The following is a 20,379-nucleotide window of genomic DNA, read 5'->3' as shown; positions in this document are numbered from 1 at the left end:
TGGGTTGGCCGTTAGTAATATGAAAAAATGCCGACCTTAAATACTATATATTTTTCCTTTTTCTACTAATGGGTTGACCTTTTAAAGCTTCTGTTGATTAGAAGTTGTCCTTTTCTCATTTAGAAAACCTGGCAACCCTGGTCCCGTGGTCGCTAACGGTGGGTTTAAAAGGCTCGAAACCTCCGTCTTGGAATCAGTGTCTCACTGGATCCCTTCCGAAGCTTAGTGATTCGTTCCTTGTGCTTTGCTGGTATTTCCATAGCCATTTTGGAAGCAGATTCCTTATCAAGTCTCTTGTTGAAATACATCATGAAATTCTCAGGAATAACCTCAGTCGAAAACTCGTGGTCCTTCATCCTACGGATGTTGGTGGTCATCCATTCGGTTTCTCTTGCGAACTGTCTCGAGACTTTAACGACTGCTTTGGTTCGAGATATTGGTGAGTATATAGTGTTTTGGTAACACATTGATTAGCTTGAGTATATAGTGTTTTGGTAACACATTCATTAGCTTGAGTATATAGTGTTTTGGTAACACATTCATTAGCTTGAGTATATAGTGTTTTGGTAACACATTCATTAGCTTGAGTATATAGTGTTTTGGTAACACATTGATTAGCTTGAGTATATAGTGTTTTGGTAACACATTGATTAGCTTGAGTATATAGTGTTTTGGTAACACATTCATTAGCTTGAGTATATAGTGTTTTGGTAACACATTCATTACCTTTCAACAAGAATTTATATTTTTGTTTGTGGGTTATATAATCTTTGCAATTGCAAGAAGGTAGATCTCTTTGCGAATTCATTCTAGGAGAAGGACACTCCAAAATCAAACCATTGTTCTCTAGTCTTGTGTAGTGCCATAGCCTCTGTACCATGGTCTTCCGCTGTCTCAGGAACACTATTCTAGCTTATTTTTTCTTCCTCTTATTTTGTTAAAGTTTTTATAGTTTACATTGAGATATTTATTTTAATGTCATTCTTCTAAAAATATTTTATTTTTCCTTGTTTTCTTTCCTCGCTGAGCTATTTTCCCTGTCGGAGCCCCTGGGCTTATATCATCCTGCTTCTCCAACTAGGGTTGTAGCTTAGCAAGTAATAATAATAATAATAATAATAATAATGGTATGATCGAAAATATGTATCAGAACATCAAATTACATAGCGCTGGAACACACTGGATGACCAGATGTCCCGTATTTTTTTTCTTTTTTTTTTTACATTTGTTGTATCGGCCCTCCCGGGATGCCTTCTGCTCCTTATATATATATATATATATATATATATATATATATATATATATATATATATATATGTATATATATATATATGTATATATATATATATATATATATATATATATATATATATATATATATATATATATATATATATATATATATATATATGACAAAATATGACAAAAAATGAAAATGAATATATATATACTAACAATAATGAGGAAAATAATTTTAGAAACATTATGGAAAGGTTTTCATCATGTGTATTTTTATTGTCTGCAATTTATTCAATATATTATAGTGAGTCATTTTAATTATAATATCCTTTATAGCTTCAAAACACGCGCTTTATCGCAAGATTTTAATGCTTTGGCACATGTAATGAGTAGCTCTTATAACAAAATCTATAATGAATACATTTTAAAACCAAAGAAGTCAATGAAGTAGGTCCTAGACAGCTGGACCCAACGTTCTCTTATTCCAGAGCAAAATATTAACTGGAATGAAATTATTTTTACACACACCAAGGCCTGCCTGAACAGACTTTTAGTGTCTGACGGAGGGCGAGAAATAAACCCGTAAAATTAAAAGTAAGTAAGTAATTGCATCATACTTGCAATGTGAGTTTATGTAACAAAATACGATTTACAGTCATGCGGGTCCTTCGCTATCTCAGCTCGGTATAATAATAGTATTTATTCGAATATCAAATATCAACGACGTATTACTGAATATCTCACTCAAACCAGCAAACAGAATTAAGTCATTTAGACAAACTTTAAAGTTCATCCTACTCAGTATGATGTCCCAAAGGCCTAATATTCTCAATGAAAATAATTAGGCAATCAGAATTTATTCCTCTGATAGAATGTTATGAAAACATCTTATAAGGGACTGTATTAACATATTTTTAAAATGTATAGCTCTAATTCACTTAAAAGCGAACAATCTTCAGCTCCGTCTCCAGTAACTAGAGCGATTTAATGTAATTTCATCGAAATTCGGCCTAGTTTTTTCGAACAGCAACGCATAATTTGACCACAATTATTTTTCCTTCATATTTCGAATTATGATGGTTGAACATTGCACCTGAATAGGAAATTTTATCTCACGTTTGAAGTTGTGAACAATTGTAAATAAGATGATATATATATAATAGAAAAACAGCAATGATTCTCTTGCATAGCAATTTGAAAGATATGCATCCTAAGTTTTTTTTTAGCATTTATTTTTTCGAATTATGGTGGTTGAACGTTGAACCCGAATAGGAATTTTTATCTCATGTTCGAAGTTGTAAACAACTGTAAATATGATGATATATAAAATAGACAAAACTAATGGTTCTCGTGCATAGCAATTCGAAAGATATGCATCCTAACTTCCCAAGTTTTTTTAGCAGCTCAGGCGCAGTTTAGTCAGTGTTGCCAGATGGGTTAGTCTAAAATCCCCAAAATTTATGATAAAAAATCCCCAAAACAACTCAAAAATCTCTAAAAACAACTCAAAATTTCCCAAAAAAACCAAAAATCCCCACTTCCACAAACATACATTAGATCCCATAGGCTTTACTAATAAAGAAATTACTCACTTAACTTCATATAAGGGCAAGCAAACAAATTACAACTATATAAAGGTTTACTCATCTCTGTTTCTTCTTCAAAGAATTTTGTACAGAATATCCCTATCAGACACCTAAAATCCCCAAATCTAGGAATAAATACCCATATCTGGCATCACTGAGTTTAGTACTTTAGTGTTTTAGTTGAGAGTGAACGGTTGTGATGTGTGTCTGCCAAATCAGTGATAATTTTTCTTCTATTATGTAAAAGAAAAACTTGCAAATCTCACTGCTGGGCAACATTACATAGCAAAACTTGACCTAACACTCTATTGGGGACACTTAGATTCAATGTAAGTATATTTGAGCTGACATGGAAATCACGCATGATTCCATGAGGAAACCACATGGTAGTCAGCTCACCGTTGATTTTTTTTAAAGCCAGGTTCAAAGTTTCATTGGGTTGCCCTGTATTAATTAATCCATATTAGGGTTTCGGTATTTTTGTAGTGAATTACAGGGCAATGTATCCTAGGAAAAAAACCACTGTTTCTTATAGAAAAAATTACGCTCTCTTCAAAAATGACACTCGTTTCCGTAGTTGTTTTCCTAGGTTACATTGCCCTGTAATACACTACAATGAAACCCTGGTTTCATTGTAGTGAATTACATGGCAATGTAACCTAGGAAAACAACTACTGTTTCTAATAGAAAAAATTACTCTCTCTTTGAAAATGACACTCGTTCCCGTCGCAAATTTATAGTTTCAGAAATATATATACATCTATATCCTCCAATAATGGGGGACCCCCAGTGGGAACTCGGGGTTTTGGGTGGGGAAAACATACTGGGGAAACGGCATATAAACGTAAAACAAGCCTTTTCTTCTCTATAGGATATTGATGGGTATTTTTTTTTCATATTTCTTCATTAAGGGCTAGATTCGGAATTCAAGAATTTAAAATATTGCAGAGATTGCATTTAACGAATCTTTTCTTCATTTATGGACGAAATTAATAGCTTATGAGTTATGGGTTCCCTTAGAGTGCAACTATGACCACAGTTGAAAAGGAGTTTTATGATTGTGGGGAACATCATATTATTTAAACTTGTCGATGCTGTCTACCCTAACAACACCAACCTAGCTCAATACTACGCAGTACTCTAGAAGTTTTATTCCAGCTGTTACCAAGTTGTGGAATGATCTTCCTAATCGGGTGGTTGAATCAGTAGAGCTTCAAAAGTTCAAAGTTGGAGCAAATGCTTTTTTGTTGACCAGACGGACATGAGCCTTTTTATAGTTTATTTATGACATATTTGTTTTTTATGTTGTTAATAGTTTATATATGACATGTCTGTTTTGACGTTGTTACTTATTTTAGAATGATTTATTGTTAATTTGTTCTCTTCATTTATTTATTTCCTTTTTTCCTTTCCTCACTGGGCTATTTTTCCCTGTTGGAGCCCCTGGGCTTATAGCATCTTGCTTTTCCAACTAGGGTTGTAGCTTGGATAGTAATAATAATAATAATAACTTAGGGCTATGGGTCCCCCTTTCTTCTTCTTTATTCCGTTTATAGTGTTGTATTCCATAGAAAACTTTGAATAATTTGTCCATGCACAGGTATAGCAAGGCTAATAGGTAAGTGGAGTTCAGACGTACTAATGCTATTTAGAAAAAATTCATGGTTGATATTAGGGCATTAGACAATTAACCATGTACTCATAATGTCTAAGTAAGCAGTCTGTATACAGTATGAATTAAGCAGTGTACATTGTAGTTGTATGACTGTAAACTACACTTATAAATTTATAAACAAATTTAACTGTAATGGGCATAAATTTGTGTAGGTATAACAAATAGACTATAAACCTCTTGTAATAAGATAGATACACACTAAAAGTGGCATGTTAAATAAAACCTTGCTAACACTTCTAAGTGAGAGACAGTCAAAGTGAACAGTGCTTACATTACAAAGACATGACTGGCCAACAATTCTGGGTTCTATTATATAGTTAAGGACGGGACAACATTTTCTACTATTAAAAGTTATTTCCTATAAAAAAAAAACCCATTTTACTTCTCAAGAGTATTCTTAACCTTTTCGCCCCCAAAGGACGTATCGGTACGTTCTTGCAAAACACCGTTATTTACATGTTTATGCATATTTTTTATAAATTTGACAAACTTCAGTCATTTTCCAAAAGAATGAGACCAACCTGACCTCTCTATGACAAAAATTAAGGCTGTTAGAGCAATTTAAGAAAATATAGCAAAATGTGCTCGAAATTTAACATTACCTTTGGGGGTAAAAGGGTTAATCAGTCTGAGTGTAGAGAAGTTGAAGAAACGGTTAACCCTTTAACCCCCAGGTTATTTGGAAATTTCCAACCCTTAACCCCCAGGGGGTTATTTTTTTCCAAGCACATTTTGCAGTATATTTTTTTTAAATTGCTCTAACAGCCTTAATTTTTGTCATAGAGAGGTCAGGTTGGTCTCATTCTCTTGGAAAATGCCTGAAGTTTTTCAAAAAATTATCAAAAATATGAAAAAAAAAAAAATTTATAGCATTTTTTTGCAAGGACGTACCGGTACGTCCATGGGGGTAAAGGGATGGCTTTTGTGAAACGTACCAGTACGTCCTTTTGGGGGTAAAAGGGTTAATATGCAATATTCAGAAAATGCCTCCTCGTATGGACCTAGAATGTTCACAGACTTAGGCCTCTTATTGTCACTTGCATCCTCAGAGCATCTTTCTAATATCTTCAATATTAGCTTTAAAAGTATGAACGTGTCTATACATTTTCTCAATAAAAATGAAATTCAGTTCTTTGCTGGTCAAGTGATTGAAGTGCTTTTATAAGTATTGTATGCATGTTCCATTGCAGCAGTGTTTTGAGTTTTTATATTACCGATATGTGATCTAGAAAAATGTTGTACATTAACCATTTTTCCACCAAAGGACGTACTGGTACGTTTCACAAAACTCATCCCTTTACCCCTATGGACGTACTGGTACGTCCTTTCAAAAAACTGCTACAGTATTTATATTTTTATTTTTTGCATATTTTTGATAACTTTTTGAGAACCTTCAGGCATTTTCCAAGAGAAATAGACCAAACTGACCTCTCTATGACAAAAATTAAGGCTGTTAGAGCAATTTAAAAAATATATATAGCAACATGTGCTTGAAAAAAAAAATAATAAAACCCTGGGGGGGGGGGGGTTAAGGGTTGGAAAGTTCTAAATAGCCTGGGGTAAAAGGGTTAATTCCTGAACACTAAGGTTAGAGTGTGTGCTCCCAGTCAGATTTCCATTACAATTTATAACAAAAACATTCACACTTTTGTAGAAATTGTCTGTATGAGGGTCCATGCACTACAAAGCCACATGCTGTTAAACTAATTAATTGGTTTGTTTGGGTGTGATAGCTAAGTGACTCATGATGAGGAGCTGTATTTAACTAAGAGATATATTTATGCCTAGCAGAGAGAAAACATTTGTTGCATTTGAGAGAAATTCCTTTTAGAATTCCCTTATAAGGACCATACTTACTTCTATGAAGTATATGGCAGTGGCCATCTTTAGGGATGAGGCATATGCCCGCCCATGCTTTCTTGCAGCTACTTGACTGCTCCTAAAAACTATACAGACTTTTAATAGTCTTTTGTAAATCTAGAGAAAGGCTTTTGAAAGAATATCAAGAAAAATTGTTTTGGTGCTTGAATAGGAACATCTCTGATTAGTTGTGTAGAATGGTTGGGATGATGTAAAAAAAAAAAAAAAAAAAAAAAAAAAAAAAACACACAAGGACAAAAGTAGGCCTAATAACAGCAGTTGGGGAAACAGAATCCTTTGATGTTTGTGTTGGATTACACCAGGGGTCAGCATAAAGCCCATTTTTATTTGTGCTGGTCATGGATGTGTCAAGTGAAGAGGTCAGAAATGAAGAGTTGTGGGAGTTGCTATATGTAGATGAATTGGTGATAACTGCTGAAGATGAGGAAGTCTTGCTGTTCAGAAGGGTTGTAAAGTGGCAAGAGACTTTTGAGAGAGGTGGCTTAGAGTAAACGAGGATAAGACTGATATTATGGTGAGCATTAAGGAAGGTAAGGACAGGATAGCCATGTATGGAAATAAAGGCTCTGTTATAAAACCAGGGGAGCTATTTAGATACTGGGGATCTACTACAGTACAGTATAAGTCAGGAGGGAGGATGTAAAGCAGAAGTTAAAAGTACTGTATGGTAAAAGCAGCCTGGGGAAAGTGGAAGGGGATAACAGAAATGGAGAGAAATGGCATGGGGTAAGAAAATGTCATCAAAGTAAAGTCGGGATCTATAGCACAGTAATAAGACCAGGGCTAATGTATGGATCGGAAACATGGGCTTTAAGACTAAGAGAAAGCAAAGCTTGAGAAAAGAGATGAGAATGCTGAGGTGGATTAAGAGAATATCACTTCTGGAAGGATTGGAAAATGATGAAATAAAAAGAATGGCAGGTGTTATTATTATTATTATTATTACTATCCAAGCTACAACCCTAGTTGGAAAAGCAAGATGCTATAAGCCCAGGGGCTCCAACAGGGAAAAATACCCCAGTGAGGAAAGGAAATAAGGAAATAAATAAATGAAGAGAACAAATTAACAATAAATAATTATAAAAACAGTAACAACGTCAAAACAGACATGCCATATATAAACTATTAACAACATCAAAAACAAATATGTCATAAATAAACTATAAAAGACTCAGGTGTTGTAAAGATTACAGGTGATAAGAGCATCAAGACTGAGATGGTGTGGGCATGTGTTGTGGATGGATGGTGGGGAGGGAGCAAGGAGGGCTAGTGAGGAACTTGTTATAAGGGGAAGATCAAAAGGGAGGCAGAGCATTAGATGGTAAGATAAGGTGAAGGATGATATGGAGAGAAAAGGTTTGGTGGAAGATGCTTTTAATAGAAGGCATTGGAGAGGGAGCATCAGGCAACTGACCCCGCAATGTAGGGATAACGGTGGGAAATGAATACACTTTATTACAACTAAGAATATCCAGTTTCAATGATTCTTCTGTTTTTGTTTTTTATTTTTTTTTTTGGAAGTCTTTTTAATGTCTTCATGAATTAACAATTGGAGTTGCATGAATTTCTTAGGCTTTACTCCCTTTTATCTCAACCTGCTAAAAACTCCAAGATGTAGATTTTCCTTAGACTGTACCAAAAAGATGGAGTTGCATTAGTAGAAAATTATATTAATGAACCCTTCACCACTTTTCTAGATCAAATATACTTTAAAATTATTGAGCTTGCCTTGAGTCAATGTTAGGACACTTACAGTAGGAATAATTTGGTTTAAAATGCTCCTATATACAATATATATATATAAATATATATATACAGTATATATATATATATATATATATATATATATATATATATATATATATATATCATATATTATATTATATTTATTTAAGAGAGCGGTATGCATTTATTTCCCATCTCAAACATCCCCATTTCCAATTGGGTTTATGGTCTGTCATCTCGAACCCTCACAATAACTTTACACCACTTGAAAACCCCTATTTCCTAAGAGTCCCTTCTATACTGTAATTTGATTAAGACATACTATATTTGGGTTTTAAGATTGGGTACTAATGCTACTTTTTGCAATTGGAGGTCTAACCTACTCTTGAAGAATGCATGTATAAGTTGGGTGCTGTATTTCTATGGGAAAACCTATTAAACTGCATAGGAATTTAGTTGAGATCATGTGGAAACTTCATTACTCCCAGCTGAAATTTTCTTCTGATAAGATCTTTACTATGATGGTCGTAGAACACGTCAAGTATGAGACTGGGTTGATTTTATGTTAATGGACATACCACATGTCAATTGTAATCAGTGTTATGAAAAATATGTTTGTTGCTATTAGCAAACCTACTTTTGAGTATACTTAATTTTACCTTGATCGTGATATTTTCTAAGTCCTTTGGCTCATGTTTACTTACTTAGAACAGATCTATCAATCTGCCAAAAAAAAGTAACATTACTGCATTTCTTCATACGTTGTACAAATGCATCATTATTACGAGTAAAAACATTTTTATTGACCAAATTAACCAGTGTTTCAGTAAAGAACACAAAGTTTAAAAGGTAGGTAGGCCTCCAGTAATTATACTTGTATAAATCCCTCATTTTCATATGCTTAATGAGGGACCATATTCTCAAAAATTCAGTAGGCCTGTAACTTATTTGAAATGTAAAATGAATGGTGATTTCTTTTCATAGGCAATAATGTCAATGATGTTCCCAAGTGGCTGGCAAACAATAACCTTCAATCTATGGAAGTTAAAAGAAGGGCAAGACGTTTCGTCCCATTCCCAACTGGAAGTAAAGTCACAGTGAGTATAGACCAAAGTATTTTAGTATGATTTTGATTATGATGATGTATAAATTGCTTGCAATAATCTCCTCTAAAGATAGTACACATGTCTTTACTTATTCTTCAAATATATCTGAACTAAAATTAGTGTGGTGCAAAATTTGGAAGTGAAGTTCTACTTTAACTATTAACCGAATGAAATTGTATTTGATTTGTCTCATGGGGTTACTTTCCTAATTAAAACTTAGCATTCTGCTTTCCCAACTAGGGTTACAGCCTGGCTAATAATAATAATAATAAAAAATGGTGAAAAAAAACTTACTGATAATAATTTGTAGCTGTTTCTATAAAAGAATACTGTGCAAGCCTTAATTCTTCAATCTGTAGATACCCCTTTTGAAATTTGCATAACAATCATTGATTATCCAATCATGTTCTATAAAATTTTATAATTATTATAACTTTTTTAGACTAACATCAGGCTTGATCTATAGTACTTAGAAATGAAAAAGGCTAAAACGCTCGAAAATCTTGCATTTTGTTATAATTGTCAATAGTATAAAATTGAATTTTGACTCTCTTCCATTACCAGGTGACATCTACCTTACTCGTACCTCTGAATGCAGTGAGCTCCGCAAGTGACATGGAAATGGTCAACACTTTAGTGTTTTTGTTGCCCACTACCACCACTGTGAATGGAAGGAACTACAAGAGCAGAACTGGTGAACGCCAGCACATCTACACCCAGATGGAAAGCTTCCTAAACGAGTGAGTTCATTAATCATTTGCTACCCTGTTTTCAAGTATTGTTAACCCTTTTACCCCCAGACTATTTGGAAATTTCCAACCCTTAACCCCCAGGGGGTTATTTTTTTCCCAGCACATTTTTTTTGAATTGCTCTAACAGCCTTAATTTTTGTCATAGAGAGGTCAGGTTGGTCTCATTCTCTTGGAAAATGCCTGATTTTTCTCAAAAAATTATCAAAAATATGAAAAAAGAAAAAAAAAAATATAGCATTTTTTGCAAGGACATACTGGTACGTCCATGGGGGTAAAGGGATGGCTTTTGTGAAACGTACCAGTACGTCCTTTGGGGGTAAAAAGGTTAACTTGTACATTGGGATAAATTTTTAATGTCAATTTTCTGCTGAAGGATTTAGGACTTCCTGTCAGTTTTTTATATGGCAGGGAATTGCCTGACAGTTCGAGTAACTAGGCATAGCTCATTTAGAGATTATACAGTATTTTAAAATTTGGGCTTCAACCCAAGCACTGGGGCATCAAAGGCCATTCAACGCAGTAAGAGTTAATCAACCCTATCCGTACACTCACACCATATGGTATCATTTCAACCTATAAAATCAATCGCACCACTTTCGTACAATAACATCTAAATTTGAAATAAGATGGAAAATTAAATATATAAATTAATGAAATTACTCAAAGTTTGTGATAAAACCCAACACTTGATACATTTTTTTCAAGTACACGGTATGACAATTTTCTTCCCCGTAGCTTAAAGGTTTGTCTTGGAGTGAATGTTTTCTCCTCTGAAGATTAGAAATACGACAATCTACTAAAATATATTTAATATCAATAATTGACAGGTATTGCAAAGAGGGCCTGTCTCATTTTTCCACTCTTCATTAAATAACTATGGGTTGCATGTGTGTGCCCCAATATGCAGCCTGGTTAAAACGTTATCCCTCCTCCTTGTAGAATTACAAGGTGACCATTTATCCACAGAATGGTGTATTTGTTCAATTTTTTATTGGTGGTAAGCTCAGACCATTGAGTCTGTCACTTATTCTTACAGTGAAAATGTATATTACTTCTAAGGTCTTCGTAAGGAATACTTATAAGGGATGTGTTAAGTAGCCCTGTTCCTTAGCTACCTTATCTACTTGTTCATTCCCATCCACCCCAACGTGGGCTGGAACCCAACAGAAGTGAACACTGATATTCTTCCTAGACTGCAGAAGTACTAACAAGCCATGCACCTCATGTACTAAATGATGGGATGGCATAATATGTTTTGAGAGTAAATCACTATTGGAATCCATAAAAAAGTGTGCGAAAACTATTTTGAGCATCATTTTTTAAAACTTCGGACTGCGAGAATTACAGTATTTCATACAGCTCAGCGGTAAATACTGAACGAGAGGATGGAAGTTAAAATCTTATAAGAATATCCCCCACCACAACAGCACTTCCAACTCCTGCTGCCGATTTGGAACCATCCATAAAAACATGTATCCCACATTGTTAAGCAGTATGATTTAAGAATTCGCTTTTCATTACCTAAATCGGTAGGGTATTTTTCCTTCCTGACATAAAACATACTTTAACAGGTGGATTACACCAAGGGGGATACTTGGGATATCCTACCTCCGCTATTTGTGCTGTTAACAAACCTACTTCTCTGGCATCATTTTTCAATTGTATTTCCAAAGGCTTGGGCACTCTAGATCTTTTAGGAGCTCGATCTAAAGGAGCCCCAACTTGTAGTACTTACTGTTAAGATTGTTTTTCCTTGTGAGGGACCTAACTAAAAATCTCAAACCTAACTCCTCTCTGTGGATAGAAAGGAGAGGCATGCCAGAATCTATATAGAGACTATCAAGAGAGATATTTTGAATGCGCCAGTGCAGATGTGGAGCCCCACATTTTGAACAACAGTTTTCCAAGCTGACCCATGAATTCATCTGAAATTAAAATACTGTACTGTGGTTATGCTTGCGTGTTGGGATTTGCTGTTTTGAATAGATGCTTGATAAATAAGTAAATTTTAGGACTATTCTTGAAGCATCTTATTACCAGAGGTGACTGCGTATTACCGTACGAGTAAATGGACGTGAAAATAGTCTATACAGTATTCTCCTTAATAGGTTATAAAATCACATCATTTTAAGAATGTGCTCATTAGCAAATCCACGAAAAAAAATATAAACCAAGTTTTTGTCTTCCGGTTCCTTTTCATTGCTTACAAATATGATCTCTTAGTCTCGTCTCATGTATCTTCATGATCTTGAAAGCATATCTTTATAGGCAAGTTCATAATTTTGCAAAGTGAATTGATTCCTAGATTGTGTGTTTCTCAGTCTGATACAGTTTACTGGAAACTACAAAAGATTTTGGTATACTTTTTTATTTCTTGGTTGTTCATTTGCTGGTTTTTTAGTTTTCTTAAAGCAATTACTGTATTTATATCTTTATTCAGGAGAAAGCAGTTACCTTAGGTGAAGGAAATTCCTTTTTGGGAAGTATCATTGATTATAAGACTTTAGAACTTTATCTAATATAACAAGCATTCTAACCTGGTTGAAATTTTATTTGTATAAATATCCAAATAATAAATTTTTAGAAAGTCCTTTAATATAAAAATTTATCTCTTGGACATGGCTTAATTTATTTTTTACTTTTATTTTACAATTAAATTGTTTGTCCTATTTCAATAGTAAAGTTTTATTTTTCTACTTTCAGTTTGGGTTATAATGGACATGCTTGCACACTGCGTACTCTTTGTGAAATAGCCGAAGCCCCTTTCGAGCAGTCTCTCTATGGTGAAATCATTAATCTCATTCTTTCGTAAGTATGCAGTTTCTGTTGGCAGCGTATGAAGTTTGTGTATTTTATGATTACATCTATGATGTTCCCAATTAATCTTATTTTTGAGATATTTACCTTGCCTAGTATTTATACATTTGTATATTTTACAGGGCGTCTGCAAAACCAGAACCGAATGACGTTTATGACGAGTATATGACCGCTGAATATTATGGCCAAAACTATGGTGACTGTGCCAGTATCTACTCAGGATGTCCCAACTCTGTCTTGGACGTAGTGTCTAATGCTTTTTAGATTCAGATGGGGGTAAATCTGTGGTCATTTACTCAGGAAGGAAAACAATTCAGCATTGTCCAATTAGTTCATTAAGATTCATCTTGAAAAGGTTTGAGTTAATCTATTTATAATTATTTATTTTGTAGTTTAAACTTTTTATTTGTACAATAAGTGATAATAAAATGTCTATAGTAGACTATTCATGTGTATGATGGAATTAGATGGGTCATATCCTTTTTATTATTGTACTATCAGTATTAATAGTACTGTAGTAGTTAATAGAGTAGTAAGTAGTAGTGGTAGTTTTCTACAGTATTAACATTCATATTGAACAAGCCTCCACTGAACAGATGTGATGCCAGGTAACTTGCAACAAATTAGTTATTGACTATAACTATTTCAGTTTGATAGTATCCGATTTAAAGAATATCGAACATTGGGAAGTATAACATGCCACCTCGACAGAGCCTGGATGCTTATACCTTGCACAGCTATTAGTAAAAGCTTGTTCCTGTTGTTCAGTTTGAAGATCCTGGTCAAAGCAATGGCTAGTGGAGGGTGGCCAAACGAGCCAATTTCATAAATTCCTTATATACTATACCTACTGTATACTTAGGAAAGGGTAAAAAAAAACCTTAATATTGTATCTGTACAATAAGACTGTAAACAAGTTGATGAGTTATCTTTAGTTACAATAATGTACAAAAATCCACACAAACTCATCACAAACATTTTATTCATAAGCACATATTTGTCAGTCATAAATATGTAAAATAATCATAGCAATAACTGAATCATTGTGACTCTCATATAATGATGATGAAGTGGATGAAGGAAAATCGATGTTGGTAAAGAGTACTTGTATATTGTACTCTCTCAACTACTGTGGATGAATGAGTGAAAATAAGAGAGCCATTTTCTGGTGAGAGGGAGGCTTCCCATAATCAGGGAGGTTCCACTCATCAAGTTACTTCATTACTATTTGGACAGCATTTGGTACCCAGTCTGACTGTCCTGACCAAATGCTACATCTTCAGTAAAAATATGTAGGTTCGTCATTTTTACTAAACATGGGCCGGCTTCTGAACCTAGGAATAAATTCTGCACAGTATGGTACCTTCCATATTTATCAACAGCCAACCATAAACTAGTCTGTAATTGGAATAAAGACATCTATATACTATACATAATTCATTGCTCATATATGGATAACAAAGTATTTCACATCTACAAAAAATCACCAGTGTCTGTTGATCCTCTATAACGCAATGAGTCGCAAGATAAAAAAGGTGGCCTTTTAAATTTTCTAATTTCTGAAGGATTATCTGTCTGCGCTAAATTTTTCTCTGGAGTAGTGTCTGAAGTTGGTGATGGGGTTCTGCTGGGAGTGACAGACTGTATCCTTTCGGTCTGATTACCTGAAGACGCATTAAAATCGCAAACTGGTTTTACTTCTAAACTGTTGCCATCCGCAGCTTTTGATTGGTCCAAGGAATTATTAGGAGTTTCGGGATTGTCTTCAGAAGGAATACTTTCTAAGGAATGCTGCAATTTGTACTGTCTAGAGGCATCGCTTGTAAATGGTCCTTCATTTATTCCGACACTTGACAAGTTAACCATACTGTTTGCCATTAGACCTTTTTTACTCTCACCCAGGAAGTCTAAAGAATCACTCCTAGGAGGTCCCATCGATACCGGTGTTGAAGCATTTGAGATAGATGCCGAAGCACACATTGTTGGTGAAATTGTAAAACTTTTCGAAATACAGTTATCAGAAACAGATAAACCTTGAGGCGGAAGACTCCAACCACGAACTGGGCTTGTAGCAGCTTCCACTTTTACTGGATCTGTCTTATTACTTTTACTTGATACTGTTGCTGTGTTATTCCCAGTGGAGCTTTTCTTCTCTGCTTCTGAAAGGGCTTCATTTCGGTCATGTCGTTTCTCAGCGCTCTCTATGAGGACACAAGCTTTACCCAAAATAATAATTCCATTCAGTATCCTGAAAATAACAAAAATAGTTATTTTATGTCATATGCCATATGTCATATGGAAAGAAAATTTTCAAAACTTTTAGTTACATAAAAACTGAAATTTAAAGGATGTCTATCAAATAAAAGTTATAGGACATCTCCAGTTTAGTTGATAAAATCTTTATCAAAGTGATAAAACTACAATACTATTTCCACATTTTCTGGCATATACAAAGACATGATAATTTTATTTTGCTGTTAATGTTAATAGTGTGGGCAAGCCATCCTGAAATGGTAAAATAAATAAGTCACTCGCAGCTGGAGCTTGGTGTCAGCAAGGAGAAACTCAAATGAAAATTATTTGCTTATTAGGAACCAATTCAGAACTTTTTCCAGACTGCTTTATTTTCACCAAAGGAGAAAACAAATTCAAGGGTCATCTTGACCCAAACCTGGGAATTCTTTCCAGACTTTACTTTTAAAAGCCATACCCCAGAATTGAGATATTTTTTCCTTCTAAACATAATAAGCTGGATGGCAAACTATTCAATATGCCCATAATTTTCCTCTTACTATGCAGCACATTGTATAAAGCTGGAAGTTACATAACAAAGTGACTAAGCTATCAAAAACTTGGAGGGCATAGAGGTTAACATACTTGAATGTGGGTATTAAGATCACCTGCTGAGAGCATTACTGCAATGTAGTACCTGTTGTATATGAATATGTATATTACTAAGAAATTTTTGAGTTGCAATTCTATTATTGAGAAACAATACTACTATTTTAAGTTCAAGGTTATTTTCTATTAGGTGGAGAGTAACATGTTGGCAGGCCTTCAGCTCCCATTTGTTGTGTGTGTTGCACAAGGGAACGTGCGTAGAGATAACGAACAGCACGTGTCAACTAATGGCTGTCTATTCCTACCTTAACCTCATCCCATTCCCAATTAACACTATCCTTCCCTATGCATTGCCATGTATTGTTACTATAAGACACAGCTAAGCTGTGAGATATTCTTCTAATTGTATTTATATTATGAACCATGTGCCAATCAAGCTGTTAGCCTATTTCATGCATTATGCTGGAGTACCAAGTATCAAATGTTTGATTGTTGTAATGGTATTAGCAGCAGTCTAGTTTACCTAACTTATGCAGGACCTTATGTAGCTAGCCTTGTTTACTATTTGTCTTTAGAGTATAAGGCCATCACAAATTGGCGATGAGCTGATGCTAGACCATGACTTATGGTGTTATACTAATATGCTAACTTAGCCTACGTATATATTTACCTAAAATATTTATGCTGTTGGACTTATGGGTAACATACAAAAATGTGTTTTACTTTAGAGTAATGAAGGTATCTTACTTTATCTAGGATAATGGATAACTAGACATTTTGTGGTTTTTCTAGATTAAGGTTAAGCCTTTATTATTTTTAAATCACAAATTTTAAGTAATTTGTATTTTTCCTAACAGTAGTTACCTCCAACTACTTTCTTAGGAGAGTCTGGGAATCTCCTTAATCACCGACCAAGAACTTTGCGTAGTTCCTGCTACCTCACGGGTGCTTCGGGAGAGACCCTGGGTCACGCGTGGGGTCGCGCTTGTTAGTCAGTAAGCGTATGTTTAAGTCCTCCTCAAACTCCTGTAAGATACTCTGGGTAGGATGGGAGGGCCATTACCCGAAAGTAGTTAGAGGTAAGTACTGTTAGGAAAAATACAAATTACTTAAAATTTGTGATTTGTTCCAACACAGAGTACTTACCTCAAACTACTTTCTTAGGAGACTTATACTTTAGGAGGAGGGAGTGGCTTACAGTTCGGAATACTCGAGTCTTGCTGGGGTACATGACCTAGAAAGGGAACTAGGTCTGGGACTCCCAGGGAGAGGTAGGAGAGTAGGGGAAAGCACGCTAAAGTCTACCTTATGTACAACTCTCCTTTCATTTATAATCCAGACATGATGTCTTCCAACGTCCCATTCTCTCATATAAGGATGGGGAATAAAGGATGGAGTCTCGGGAAAAGGATAGAGGGTAGTAAGGAAGGTGGGATAGTAAGGAGGAACTTGTGTCCCTTGCGATTACTTCCCACGGCTACCCCGGGGCCCAAACTACTAAACTTGTTGCATGGATGAAATGACTGGCCCGATGGAGAAGGCATCCAGGGACTTCCTCGTACAGTCCTTGTATTGAGGTAATGGGCTGTAAAGGTGTACGCCTAGCCCAAGTGCCCGCACGTAAGATTTGGCCTACCGCCATGTTGGTGCCAAACGCTAAGGACGTGCTAAGGCCCCTAATATCATGGGGTCTCAGGGTCCCAGGTACCGTGGAGCCCTCACTTTCATAGGACCTCTTTATCACCTGCCGCAGCTAGAAGGAAATGGTGTTTTTGGAAATTGCCTTCTTGACCGAGCCTGTGGAAACAAACAAACTTTTCACAGCTGGTCTGAGTTTGGCCGTCCTACTAAGGTACTTCCCGATGGTCCTTACGGGACATAAGAGCAGGTCACTAGGGTTGTCCGAACGCGGAGGGAATTGAGAATTCTTCGAACCTAGGGTCCGCAATTGCAGGGTTCTGGGTCTTTGCTACAAACTCCGGCAAGAACTTGAATGTCATGTCCTTCCACCCTTTCAAATGGGACACCTCTTAGGACAGACCGTGGAGCTCGCTCACTCGTTTCGCTGAGGCCAGGGCTAGCAAGAAAACGGCTTTGAGGGTGAGATCCTTGTCCAAGATATCCTTGAGAGGCTCATACGGGGGTCGTGAGAGGGCCTTGGCTACATCCCATGGGGAACCCTTGAGGTGCGGGGGTCACAAGTTTGCTCAAAACTCCTGATGAGCATCGAGATGTGACGCGAGGTCCCCAGATTGATGCCCTTGAGTTGGAACACCTGGCCTAGTGCCGCTCGAACTCCTTTGATGGCTAAGATGGAGACTCCTAGGTCCTCCCTCAAGTGTACCAGGAAGTCAGCGATATTGTGGACCGAAACGTCCAAGGGCCGCAGATTCTGAGTGGCACACCACTTGACAAAGGTTGCCCATTTCGCTTGGTATACAACGCAAGAGGACTTCCGCAGATACCCCGATATCCTATCCGCTGTTTCGTCCGAGAAGCCTTCCTTCCTTAACAGCCGCTTGATAACCTCCACGCGCGTAGCCTCAGCCCCTGAGGGTTTTTGTGTACCCTTTGGAAGTGTGGTTGGCTTAGCAGGTCTTCTCTTGCCGGTAAGGGCCACGGAGGAAGGGTGGCTAGGTCATGAAGATCCACGAACCACTCCCTCTCCGGCCACCAGGGCGCTACCAAAGTCATCTCTGTGGACTTTGACTGTCTTAACCTGTTGAGGACCTGCCTGATCATCCCGAAGGGGGGAAATGCGTAGACGTCGAGGTTGTCCCAAGGGTGCTGGAAGGCGTCCTCGAAGGCTGACGTCGGATCCGGTACCGGGGAGCAAAACACGGGGAGCTTTGCGTCTAGTCTTCACTGGGGACCCCAACGATGGAGGCTTCCAGTGCCACTTGGGGTTAAAGGGACCATTCCGATCCCACTATTTGGCCTGTCCTGCTTAGTTGGTCCGCCAGGACATTCCTTTTTCCGGGGATGAATCTGGCCGATAGGAGAATGTCGTTCCTTTCGGACCACTCTAGGACTTGAGCCATGAGATCGCACAATTCCCTTGACCTTAATCCTCCTTGCTTCTTGATGTACGCTACCACCGTGGCGTTGTCACACAAGAGGGCTACCGAGTTCCCCTGAAGGACGTGGGCGAAACTTACCAGTGCCCTCTGCACTGCCATGAGCTCCAGAAGATTGATGTGCCGGGTCTTTTCCCCTCCACTGTTTCCTTGAGGGGGTGCGCTCCTCACCCTTCCTTCGATGCGTCCGTGAAGACCAGCATCTCCGGAGGAGGGGAGCCGAACGTAATCCCTTTCAACGTATTCCTCCTATCAGACCACCAAAGGAGAGCATCCTTGGAGGAAGGGGACACCGGGACTATCTTCTGTGGGGAACCTCCCACTGACCAGAGGTCTTTCAGGTTCCACTGAACCGGTCTGGGTTTGAGCCTGCCCTGAGGAACCAACTTCTCCGAGACCAGGTGACCCCCTAATCTCTGCCAATCCTTGGCTCTCATCGGCGTACTGGCTAAGAACGGACAAATCACCTGGTCCAGGTTGTCTAGCCTCTCCTGGGACGGGAAGGTTCTCACCAGCTGGGAATCTAACACCATCCCCAAGTACGTAATCCTGGTGGTGGGGACTAACTGGGATTTTCCGAGATTGATTGTTATCCCGAGCTCCTTGCAGAAATTCACCTCTGAGGCTGAAAGCAGCAACCAATCGTCGAGGTACCTTATCAGCCTGATGCCCTGCTTGTCTGCCCAAGTCGAGACCAGGGCGAAGACTTGAGGGGCTGTCGACAGACCGAAGCAGAGGGTCTCGAATGGGGTTTTCCTGATGAATTTGTTCAATGCCGAGAGGTAGATTATCGGTCTCCAACCTCCCGTCGCCTTCACCAGGAAGAGCTTGCTGTAGAAGCCCGGTGACGGCTCTTGCACGGGTTGCAGGGCTCTTTTCTCCAGCTTAGTCTCCACCTCTGCCTGCAGGGCTGTCTTCTTCTCCGAGTCGTTGGGAGCTAACCATACCGTTCGGTGTTTGGGGGTCAACGGAGGCGGCTCTGACAGGAAGGGAATCCTGTATCCCTCCCTGAGAACAGTCACCATCCATGGGTCCGCCCCGTTGCCCCGCCATGCTTGCCAATAATGTTTGAGGCATCCCCCCACCAGGGACGTGGGAAGGCGTAGGGGGCCTCTCCATATCTCCTTCTAGGGAGGCGGTTTGACCGGCCTCTCCTTGACCCTGAGAACTTGGGTCTATAGGCAGTTTGAGGTTGAGCACCACCCCTCCTGGAGGGCCGAGGAGACTGGTGCCACGAAGAGGTGGAAGCTTCCTGTCTAGCCGGGGGCGGAGGCGGGTAGGCCCCGTCTGCCGAAGGTCTCCTCAAAAGGGGCTGCCTTGGCAACTGCTGCCTGGGCTTGGCTGACCCCTTCAGCTTGCCGACTCTCTCCATCGTCTCCGCTACCGTCTGGAGAGGGTGGGTTGTTTCTTAGCATTATTATTGATTTTTTAAGTAATAGATCTCAAAGAGTTGTTGTTGATGGGCACCATAGTGATTATAGGAATGTGATATCCGGTGTTCCACAGGGTAGTGTTCTTGGCCCATTACTTTTCATACTATATACACATGACTTGTGGTTTGGCCTAGAAAACAAGCTTGTTGCATATGCAGATGATGCTACTCTCTTTGCATCAATTCCATCCCCTGAATGTAGATCTAGGGTTGGTGAATCCCTTAATAGAGATTTAGCTAGAATTAGT

The 20,379-nt window shown here is 37.8% G+C and overlaps 2 protein-coding genes across 4 annotated transcripts in view; one reads left to right on the top strand and one right to left on the bottom strand.

The window, feature by feature from the left end:
• Nucleotides 1-212: 212 nt before the first annotated feature.
• Nucleotides 213-20,379, top strand: part of LOC137616714 (uncharacterized) — a 28,464-nt gene continuing 8,297 nt past the window's right edge. Inside the window, exons 1-5 of one of the 2 annotated variants that reach the window (XR_011039494.1) lie at nt 213-439; nt 9,091-9,203; nt 9,777-9,952; nt 12,668-12,772; nt 12,904-13,136. Coding sequence is in view for 1 of the 2 variants with exons in the window: in XM_068346717.1 (XP_068202818.1) it covers nt 310-439; nt 9,091-9,203; nt 9,777-9,952; nt 12,668-12,772; nt 12,904-13,045 (666 nt within the window). In the remaining variant the exon portion in view is untranslated. Of the gene's footprint in view, nt 440-9,090; nt 9,204-9,776; nt 9,953-12,667; nt 12,773-12,903; nt 13,227-20,379 lie in introns of those variants that run through there. The other variant, XM_068346717.1, reaches the window with a different exon arrangement.
• LOC137616713 (transmembrane anterior posterior transformation protein 1 homolog) overlaps nt 13,669-20,379 on the bottom strand; it is an 83,333-nt gene continuing 76,622 nt past the window's right edge. For both annotated transcript variants that reach the window (XM_068346715.1, XM_068346716.1), the window contains one exon: nt 13,669-15,029. In XM_068346715.1, the coding sequence (XP_068202816.1) occupies nt 14,255-15,029 (775 nt within the window). In that variant the 3' untranslated portion in view covers nt 13,669-14,254. The remainder of the gene's footprint in view (nt 15,030-20,379) is intronic.

The sequence above is a fragment of the Palaemon carinicauda genome, chromosome 22, assembly GCF_036898095.1.
Source record: "Palaemon carinicauda isolate YSFRI2023 chromosome 22, ASM3689809v2, whole genome shotgun sequence".
Lineage (NCBI taxonomy): Eukaryota > Metazoa > Arthropoda > Malacostraca > Decapoda > Palaemonidae > Palaemon > Palaemon carinicauda.
Note: the sequence above shows the minus strand (reverse complement) of the source record. Positions and strands in the feature narration are given on the sequence as shown.